Source organism: Erpetoichthys calabaricus, chromosome 10 (genome assembly GCF_900747795.2).
Source record: "Erpetoichthys calabaricus chromosome 10, fErpCal1.3, whole genome shotgun sequence".
NCBI classification, from domain to species: domain Eukaryota; kingdom Metazoa; phylum Chordata; class Cladistia; order Polypteriformes; family Polypteridae; genus Erpetoichthys; species Erpetoichthys calabaricus.
Genome location: NC_041403.2, coordinates 45,921,282 through 45,932,398, shown reverse-complemented (window position 1 = coordinate 45,932,398; position 11,117 = coordinate 45,921,282). Strand labels below are relative to the sequence as shown.

Sequence of the window (11,117 nt, the reverse complement as noted above, 5' to 3'; positions counted from 1 at the left end):
GTTAGACCTCTTATATCATTGAAAGATGCTGAGAAATTAGTTCATGCGTTTGTTTTCAGTCGACTAGATTACTGTAACGCAATCCTCTCAGGAATACCCAAAAAAGACATAAATCGTTTGCAACTAGTGCAGAATGCAGCTGCTAGAATCCTAACCAGGAAAAGAAAATCCGAGCACATTTCTCCAGTTTTGATGTCACTACACTGGTTACCTGTGTCATTCAGGATTGACTTTAAAATTCTGCTTATGGTTTATAAAGCCTTAAATAATCTCGCCCCATCTTATCGGAATGTCTGACATTTTATATTCCAAATCGTACCCTCAGATCCTCAAATGAGTGTCTCCTTAGAATTCCAACAGCAAAACTTAAAAGAAGTGGTGAGGCGGCCTTCTGCTGTTATGCACCTAAAATCTGGAATAGCCTGCCAATAGGAATTCGCCAGGCTAATACAGTGGAGCACTTCAAAAAACTGCTGAAAACACATTACTTTAACATGGCCTTCTCATAACTTAACTGTAATTTAATCCTGATACTCTGTATATCCAATTCATTATAATAACTATTCATGGTGGCTCTAAAATCTGTACTAACCCCTACTCTCTCTTCTGTTTCCTTTTCCGGTGTCCTTTTGGTGGTGGCTTGCGCCACCACCATCTGCTCAAAGCACCGTGATGTTCCAACAGTGATGGCTTAAAAGCCAGAAGTCTGCATGACCATCATTATCAAGTCCTTCCATGAGAACCCTAAATACAAAGAGGACTATTTTATTTATATTAGGTAGAAAGCCCAGAGGGGACTGGGCGGTCTTGTGGCCTGGAACCCCTGCAGATTTTATTTTTTTCTCCAGTCGTCTGGAGTTTTTTTTTTGTTTTTTCTGTCCCCCCTGGCCATCGGACCTTACTCTTTTTCTATGTTAACTAATGTCTTATTTTAACTTCTTATTTTGTCTTTTATTTTTCTTTTCTTCATTAAAGCACTTTGAGCTACTTTTTTGTATGAAAATGTGCTATATAAATAAATGTTGTTCTTGTTTACTACAGCATTGTGACCACCTGTGTGTGTTGTAACGTGCGAGTCCCTGTCTTGCACACCAAAACACGAAGCTGAGTCACAGTTCTTTAGTAACACCATCTTTATTTAGCTTGAAACTGGAACAGCACGGTTATTTATTGTAGCAGCTTATACACAGACAGAGCAGTCAGGCAGGGTCATGGCCAGGTTAGTGGCAAAGTAATCCTGTGCCCTGAGCTTTATAATGTTCCTTGTATCACCCATCAACAGCAGGCGCTTATAGCATGTCTGCGATCTTTTCAGATTCGCTTTCACAGCGAAATGCTACAGCGCTGGGAGCCTGCAGTTGCTTCGGGACACTCTTCCGCGTGTCATCCCATTGGGTGGAATCCCAAAAGTGTTTAGAAACTTTACAGTGCGTAAAGCATTTTTTAAAATTTTGTTTCCAAGTGTAGGGACTCTTCAGGCAAAAGCAAATGTCATTGGATAGGTTCCTTGTTAAAGTCGCAAAAAAAAGAGTTAGAGTGAAAGTCGACCTACACAATAACCCACCTCTCTCTCGTCTCACTCACACCAGCCATGATTCTTTTCAAAGGTAAAGTGCAGGTTAATTTGTTTCATGTATTTTTACTTTATATTTTGTACTAATCATTTTTATATGAATAGTTTTGGGTTGTGGAACGAATCATCTGAGTTCCCAATATTTCTTATGGGGAAATTCGCTTTGATATACGAGTTTTTTGGATTACAAACATATTTCCGGAACGAATTATGCTTGCAATCCAAGGTTCCACTGTATAATTAAATGTCTTCTTGCATAATACAACTGTTTTTTTTGTTTTTCAAAACTCAACTGCAAAGTTAGAGTTAGAGTCCTAACATTTTTAAATTTTAAGATGAACCAGTGCCTCAGTGCTTTTAAAAGTTTACATTTAATCAAATACTCCTTGACCGTCTCCATTTTTAAAAGTGTGCCCAACTTTGCCTCATTTAGACAAATGCACATACAGTAATCAAAATTTACTTGACTAAAACAAAATTTGGCAGTTTAATTTTTGCATACAGTCTTTGTCATAAAAACACTGACAACTTATTTTATGATATCTAGAGCCTAATGGTTCAATTACCCTAAATTCTATCTAGATCATTACAAAATAACAAATCTAAACAGGCTTCCTCTTTCATTGTCGTTTTAACATATTGGCATGTTTATCAGACATGCAAGTTAGAACTTCACTGTTTTCTGTTCATGTGACAAAACTACAATTACTACATACTAATTCAAGAAGCAGTCACTAATTACATCTTCTTTGTGTAATCAATTTTTATTAAAATGACATATAGCCTTCCATTTTTCTAACCCACTTATCCATTCGTGGGAATATTGGAGTCTATCCCAGCAATCATAGGATGCAAAGCAGGAAGAATTCCTGGACAGGATGCCAGTTCATTACAGGGTCAACACGCACACAGGCCAATTTAGCCATGCCACTTCACATAACCTGCATGTATTTGAACTGTGCGATGAAACCAAAATGCCTGGAGCAAACCTGCATGGCAAACATGCAAAGTTCATAAGGTGACACAAACCTTGATCACCTTATTGTGAGGTAGCAGTACAACCACTGTGCCGCACTTGAAATTACATAAAGGTAAAAATACAAAACAATGATATCTGAAAAAAGTTTACCATAATATAAAAGAAAACAATGACCAGACTTCAGCACCCCCACCCGATGAATGTATATTCATTAACTATAATGCTGCATAAAAAAAGACATATATAGTCAGAAAAGAAAGGAAGCGTCACCAGTACCAGTTCCGCTGGAGAAGAAGTAAAAGATTGTGACAGTGACCAGAAGGCATCTAATTCCAGATCTAATCATACCTTATCTCCCCTTTTCTCAACATGTTGGCCAAACCCTTCACTGTCCTTGCTCTACAGTGCTCAAGTACATTCACAAACTAAAAAGAGGGATTTGCAGAGAGTGTCTGGGTATGCACGTAGTGAAATGCTACATCTGTGGGAACTGTCCTTAAGGCTAATAATCTCTGTTGGATGAAGGAAAAATGAAGCACAGACATTTTCAATAGAAGGAAACTTTGAGGAAGAAGAGGTATACTAAAGGAACACTCCACCCACAAATTAAATAATTTAATATGTTACTTACTCCACGCAGTTTGTAGTGATGGTCAAGAAGAAATTTTAATCTCATGTTTTGATGCAGGATAGAAAACAGTATATGATACAATATAACAACAACAAGATCATTTACTTATACAGTATAGCACATTTTCATACAAATGATGTAGCTCAAAGTGTTTTACAAGATGAAGAAAGAAAAAAGAAAAATATAAAAAATAAGATTATTCAATACTAAGTAACAAAGAATAAAGTAAGGTCTGATGGCCAGGAGGGCAGAAAAAACAAACAAAAAAACCAAAAAAACACCAGAGAGCTGGAGGAAAAAAAAAACTGCAGGAGTTCTAGGCCATGAGACCAACCAGCCTCCACTGAGCATTCTACCTAACATAAATGATCTCAATCAGTCCTAATGGTTTTCAATCTTCACATGGAAGAATTAGATGATGATGGTCACGTGGACCTCTGGCCTTCAATCCATCAATGTAGGGGCTGCACGGTGCTTTGATCAGGTGTTGGTGGCGCAGTTTGTCAATACAGAAAACCGGAAAAAGAACAGCAGAGAAAGTAGGGGTTAGTACGGATTGTGGAGTCATGATGAAAATGATAATTAAATGCATATACAGAATATCAGGGTTACACTATAATAAAGCTATGAGAAAGCCATATTAAATTATTGGGTTTTTAGCAGTTTTTTTAAAGTGCTCTACCATATTAACCTGGAGAATTTCTATCAGTAAACTATTCCAGATTTTAGGAGCATAACAGCAGACCAATACTGTACAATGGCAAATAAAGTGAAAATATCCAAAAAAACCGGAAAAATAAAATCACATTACTTGAGCTGCATAATCCACATGCCACTTATTTAGTCATAATCTCAAAACATGCAATTTGCTATTAAAATCTTTTAAATTAATCCTTCTGGAAAAAAATCAGCAAAAATCATAAACAGTAAAACCCAAGTCCAAATGCGATTTCTGTTTTAAACTGAAGATAAGACTCTTGACCAGTGAATGAGGTGGCAATGCGGGATCTTCATTTCAAAAAGTCAATCCCATGTAGTATTAGTTTCTGGTTCATGATGTGCGCAGATTGTTCTGGAAGTATTTCGTTACCAATATTTTAGAAAAAATGCACATGCTTTGAATAACTGACATGCGGGTTATATATAACACAAGTAACATAAGATTTTTTTTTTTTTTTTTTACTCATGGCCATATTTCACGTCGTTTGTAGTTTGCTGTTATACAGCATGGGTCAAGATTGGCATGTATTATATCATGGACTATTTTCTCCCCATTCTACATGAAATTATAAGACTAAAAATGTCCTCAGCCAATAAAAGGCAGAAAATGAGAAAATCGTAGACCAGACAATTAAGCCCTGTGGGCATTTTCAAAAAATAAGTAAAAAAAGTGCCTGGAACAATTAAGGAACAGTAATGAACGAATGATATCTATGAATTCCTGTTCTATAGCCTTGCATTGGACTTTTCCAGTTAATATTTTGGGTAACATTAATGCAACATCCCAAGCCAACCTACAATATAGATATAAATAAAAAGTGACACATTGATTTGCCTTGGTAGGTCCATAACACACGCTGAAATTCAGGCAGCATGCTGGTTTCTTGCCATATTCCTATATCCTCGGTAAGATCTTGCACCTTCTCTCATATACTGCAGGAGTAGTCTCCAGCTTCCTGCCTCCCACTATTGAAATATATGGGTTTGCCAAATTAATAAAATCACAATCTCTCACTCTCATACAGTGCATCCAGAAAGTATTCACAGCACATCCCTCTTTCCACATTTTGTTATGTTACAGCTTTATTCCAAAATGGATTAAATTAATTTTTTTCCTCAGAATTCTACACACAACACCCCATAATGACAACGTGAAAAAAGCTTACTTGAGGTTTTTACAAATTTATTAAAAATAAAAAAATTGAGAAAGCACATGTACATAAGTATTTACAGCCTTTGCTGTGAAGCTTGAAATTGAGCTCAGGTGCATCCTGTTTTCCCTGATCATCCTTGAGATGTTTCTGCAGCTTAATTGGAGTCCACCTGTGGTAAATTCAGTTGATTGGACATGATTTGGAAAGGCACACACCTGTCTATATAAGGTCCAACAGTTGACAGTTCATGTCAGAGCACAAACCAAGCATGAAGTCAAAGGAATTGTCTCGAGGCACATATCTGAGGAAGGTTACAGAAAAATTTCTGCTGCTTTGAAGGTCCCAATGAGCACAGTGGCCTCCATCATCCGTAAGTGGAAGAAGTTCAAAACCACCAGGACTCTTCCTAGAGCTGGCCGGCCATCTAAACTGAGCGATCGGGGGAGAAGGGCCTAAGTCAGGGAGGTGACCAAGAACCCAATGGTCACTCTGTCAGAGCTCCAGAGGTCCTCTGTGGAGAGAGGAGAACCTTCCAGAAGGACAACCATCTCTGCAGCAATCCACCAATCAGGCCTGTATGGTTGAGTGGCCAGACGGAAGCCACTCCTTAGTAAAAGGCACATGGCAGCCCGCCTGGAGTTTGCCAAAAGGCACCTGAAGGACTCTCAGACCATGAGAAAGAAAATTCTCTGGTCTGATGAGACAAAGATTGAACTCTTTGGTGTAAATGCCAGGCGTCACGTTTGGAGGAAACCTGGCACCATCCCTACAGTGAAGCATGGTGGTGGTAGCATCATGCTGTGGGGATGTTTTTCAGCGGCAGGAACTGGGAGACTAGTCAGGATAAAGGGAAAGATGACTGCAGCAATGTACAGAGACATCCTGGATGAAAACCTGCTCCAGAGCGCTCTTGACCTCAGACTGGGGAAGACGGTTCATCTTTCAGCAGGACAACGACCCTAACCACACAGCCAAGATATCAAAGGATTGGCTTCAGGACAACTCTGTGAATGTCCTTGAGTGGCCCAGCCAGATCCCAGGCTTGAATCCGATTGAACATCTCTGGAGAGATCTTAAAATGGCTGTGCACTGACGCTTCCCATCCAACCTGATGGAGCTTGAGAGGTGCTGCAAAGAGGAATGGGCGAAACTGGCCAAGGATAGGTGTGCCAAGCTTGTGGCATCATATTCAAAAAGACTTGAGGCTGTAATTGCTGCCAAAGGTGCATCGACAAAGTATTGAGCAAAGGCTGTGAATACTTATGTACATGTGATTTCTCAGTTTTTTTATTTTTAATAAATTTGTAAAAACCTCAAGTAAACTTTTTTCACGTTGTCATTATGAGGTGTTGTGTGCAGAATTCTGAGGAAAAAAATGAATTTAATCCATTTTGGAATAAGGCTGTAACATAACAAAATGTAGAAAAAGTGATGCGCTGTGAATACTTTCTGGATGCACTGTATGTGCTTAGCCAATGGATAGCATTTCACATGTAGCCTTTAACTATTAAGATATATGTTCGAAAGTGCCAAAAACCGCACTTATCATTTAAACCTGCACAATTGCAACAAAAAAAGAAAAAAGTGCACGTTTTTGTTCAAGGTATAATTCATTTTAAAATCCCAAGGACATATCAGCTGGAGTAAGTTCTGTAGGTTACATCCCCGACTTTAACTTCGTATTTAAACAAGTGCTGCTATCTTCACGCCTTGTCTAGCTTTATAGCCTGTCGTCGCTTTGACTATTTACTATTACAGCGCAGTTTTTCTTGCTGCAGCAATCGCAGTGCCAAGTGCAGTATTTCGTTGCAGCCAGCTATACCTTCGAAAGGGTAAAAGACCTAAAAATAAAATTAACAATAACAATAACGGACGGTGTGAAATCGACAGGGCCCGTACTCCACGATCTCAACTGGATTAACCTCTTCCCTGTGTCTGTAACCTTCATAAAGTTGCTTCGCTTACTAGCAACCTGCAGCCCTGGGATCTACCACTTCTTGTGGCGGAGGTTTTGCAGCAATGTAAGAGCGAGACTATTTGTACATTGTTCATCAGAATTCAGCAGCAGTTAGTAACTCGTTTCGGGAAGTCTTGTGCAGATTCTTGATTCACACTCGGCCGGCGCAGAACCAAAGAAGTAGTTCAGCAGGAATCTTTGAGCTGAACGGGACTTGCCCCAAACGGAGAATGGATCAGTCTTTTCTTAAGGTGTTGCAGCTATACTCTGGACTTGATCAAACATTCAGGACTTTGAACACTTCAGTTGGGGTCTTCTGTTCTATTTCGCTTTTTCTAGTTCTTTCAATTTGTTTTCTTAAAAAGTCACTTGTTGTTATTAGTATAATTTGATTTTGTTTCCGTGTCAACATGGCTAGAATGCTGAGCAGGGACGTCCCGGACATTGAGGTATATGAAAAAACACACATGAATGGTGAAAAGTTATTTGTTATTCCTTTGGTTTTAGCAGTCGCATATGCTTGATTATTATGATGGAAAGGTACTATTTTATTTGAACAATGATTTGTTGTTATTATAAATGTTATTGTCTGCGTCTGATGCCATGCATACTGTAAGAAAATAACATTTTTTGTCTAATTCACCATTTCAAGTGATGGGATTATATTTAGTGTGATTTTATCTATTATTTGGACAATCAGACAGTCTCACTAAGATCTTTTTTCAAGGCACTTATAGATTGTAAAGGATTTGGAAGATTGAATAAGTAACTTTGACCTATGTGCTTTCAAACGTGAAAAGTAAAATGTGATATAGTTTGTGGTGATCGGGAATGAAACTTAACTGACTTAAAAGCTGTGAACCCATACCCTCCAAACTTTCCTCCCCCGTGATTTTTGCACCGTTAGGTATTTTGGAATGACGGATGTGCTATAACAGGAAAAGTGATCAGTTGTTAACTGCTTAGCAGAATAAGTTCTGTAATCATAACAGCTTTTGAAGGCTCCTCGTTTGTGCAGCTCTTCACGGCAGGGTCAAGCATTGCCGCTTTTGGCTAGTGTGGAGAGATCAGCGCTGCTGCCTGCTTAATATTTTCTGTCTGTAAAGTGATTTCTGTCCCACTGGGATGCAATTCCACGTACTCGTTTATTTTGTCCTTGCAAAAGAAAAAAAAAGCAATTGTTAAAAAAAGTGTTTTTATGTTGGACAATCGCCCTACGGTTTCTGAAAGTAATCCGTGTTGTTTATCCACGTACTGTGATTTGGTTTGAAAATTGCCCATCATGTATTAAAGCCATTCGAGCGTTTCCTGCTTGCCTGCAGAATTTAAGGTGGAGCGCAATGGATAGTAGGAAAAGTTAACTCCATGCCTGCGCACTTTAAACGAACGCTGCGTAGTGAAAGCTAGGAAATACACGCCTGTGTGGGAAGGGCAGCAGTAAACCAGCTGCACGTGTTATGAATTATTTTGCTCCTGTTAAGGAAGGGGCTGCATATTAATTTTTTTGGATGGGCAACGAGAACCACTTCAGTATTGCCATAGAGAATTTCACGTAACGCGCGCGTATTTCTTTTAATAGGTAATATTTATCTTAAATAGTATTTGAATAGAAAAGAAGGCATTCCTATTTTTGACACCCGTATGCTTCCAGATTTAGGGATTTCATTGTTTCAGCATGATCGCCCCACTCTCGTAAAAAGAAAAGAGATGTGCACTTACTCCATGAAGATTGCATTACATCAGTTCTAATTTACAGACACACTGACAGCACACACAGTTTAAAAACGTTCAAAACGCATGGCTTGCTGTCTACATTCTCATTTCACGATCCACTCTCTTTAGCTTCCAAGTACAAACACGTAACACGTGGACGAACGGCTTTGCTTCACCTCACCGCTGTAACTTTATTTATCTTATCCTCCGTATTCATTACTCTCCGAACTAAAGAATGAATAAGTCCTCCTGTTCAGGATGTATATAATTGATGAAGTTTTGGGGTTAGTTGCCAATGTGACCATCACATGCTTGGTTCACTGAGTTGGGGCAGTTTGGATTTAAGTGTTAGGAACAATCATGTGCTCATTTTGCTACTTCTTATTAGGAGAGTTTAAATGATAGCTTTTTCTAAATTTTCGTGCTTGTTTTTAAATGCAAGTTAAGATAAAAGGAAAAAAATAAACTTTTCAAGCAAATCCAGTTGTATAACATGCGTAGAAAGCTATGTATTGTTTGTGGAGTCAAATTATATAGTGCACTTTATTGTGATACTAGCTGAGCTACCCACCATTAATCAGGTAACACAGTAAAAATGTAAAAAGCAATTAAACATTATATTACCAAACTTTATTCCCTTTTAACTTGTTGCATGTAGTACTATTACTGGAAAGATTCTTTGTATATTTATTTTTGTTTTACCTTCTGGTGCATTGAACCCCAAATTGCAGTGAATCACTCTGGTGACAGTATAGCTCCACCAGGGTGTCTTGGAGCCATGACAAAATAGTGAAAGGAAATGCCTGATTACAGAAAAAGTTAAATGCAATAGGCAGGAATTGAACAGATTGGTTTCATGGATAGACATCCCAGCTAATGTGGAGCTCTTTCTCTCTTTAAAGATCACACTATAGTATTTCTTGCCACTTGCTACTACAATGAGCCGTCCCACTATCAGCGTGTCGAATTTCAATTCTGTGGAATGACAGATAAGCAGACAATGTGGTATAATGGTTAAGGAGTTGACCTACATTTCAAACCCTGAGGCTTTGGGTTCAAATTCCACTACTGACACTGTGTGACCCTGAGCAAGTTTCTTCACCTGCTTTTGTTCCAACTGGTTAAAAAAATTTACCTCTTGTTTATCAAATTTTGTGAATTGCCATGGATTAAAGGTTTCAGACCAAATAGTAAATAATAATAAAAATAAATCTGGATAAGGTAAAAAAACCAATTTTGTAATTCACAGATATAGCATTTAGATGTACAGTATATCCCCTTTTATAATTTATAAGCTCAGAATTTAACTTCATACTGTAGTTTGAAAAATTTTATTATTGATTTATATTCATCAGTGTCAGAGTAAATAAGTGGAAGGAAAAAAAAGGATCCTTAAACTTACTCGTAATTTGACATAATGTCTTGCTAGCAAAGGGGATTATTTAACTATAAACATATTTTTAGACAACCAAAATTAGGTTGATATGGGAAAGAATACAGAAAATGCAATAAAGAGTCAGACAGGCTTGTTAATTCCATGCCAATAAGACTAAGCTTGGGTGTAGCAAGACATTAAATAAATTGATTTTAAAATTAAGATGTAACCGTTGGTATGTATTAACCAGGGTAATCAGGATTTAGCTATATAAATTAAAAAAACTTACAATTTTCTGCCTCTTGTCTGAATATGCAGTTCAAAAGAACATCTCTGTATCCAAGAAGTAAAATGAAAAAAAAAGGATATCAGAATACAATATAAATTCTTGTTTGGTGCAAGTGAAGTGAGCTCTGTCGTAAAAGTGGGTGTTAAATGTCTAAAACTGACCGTAGCCAGCATAATCGCCAGTAACAGTCTAGTTGTGTTTAATGTAATGGATTTTATGTAGAAAAGCATTGGTACATCCACCAGTCTATTGTAATGAGTTCAAGTGTGTTCCACCAGAATCTGAAATTAAATTAGTTGATTTTGTATTTTGTACAAGTTATGCACAGTAATACACATGGTTTAATGTCAATTTGAGTATTTTTTATGTGGCTGAAAAATAAAGAAAAATGTTCGTAACAGTTTCTGTGGTCCTAACATTTTTTGGGTGTATATTTTTTTCTATATCTCACCAGTTCCATTTGCCACCACACTCCTGGTCCAGCTTTAGGAGCTCTGCTCTTATACGGTGAATAGACTTAGGCTGCATTATTGGGTTTGGTACTGTACTAATAGAATTTAAAGGTACAGTTGGATCATAATAAAGTATCTATCTATCTATCTATATATCTATCTATCTATCTATCTAATAGACAGAATATGGAATTAACTCATTTGACACTCTTTGTGGAGTAATATTTTGGAAAAAAAATAAAAAAATACGCAAATAAAGGACTGTGAAATGTGA

At 37.6% G+C, this 11,117-nt stretch overlaps 1 protein-coding gene across 1 annotated transcript in view; it reads left to right on the top strand.

Annotated features, from left to right (window-relative positions):
- Positions 1 to 7,258: 7,258 nt before the first annotated feature.
- Positions 7,259 to 11,117, top strand: part of LOC114658374 (dihydropyrimidine dehydrogenase [NADP(+)]-like) — a 1,245,381-nt gene continuing 1,241,522 nt past the window's right edge. Inside the window, exon 1 of the mRNA XM_028810459.2 lies at positions 7,259 to 7,463. Within this exon, the coding sequence (XP_028666292.2) occupies positions 7,425 to 7,463 (39 nt within the window). The 5' untranslated portion in view covers positions 7,259 to 7,424. The remainder of the gene's footprint in view (positions 7,464 to 11,117) is intronic.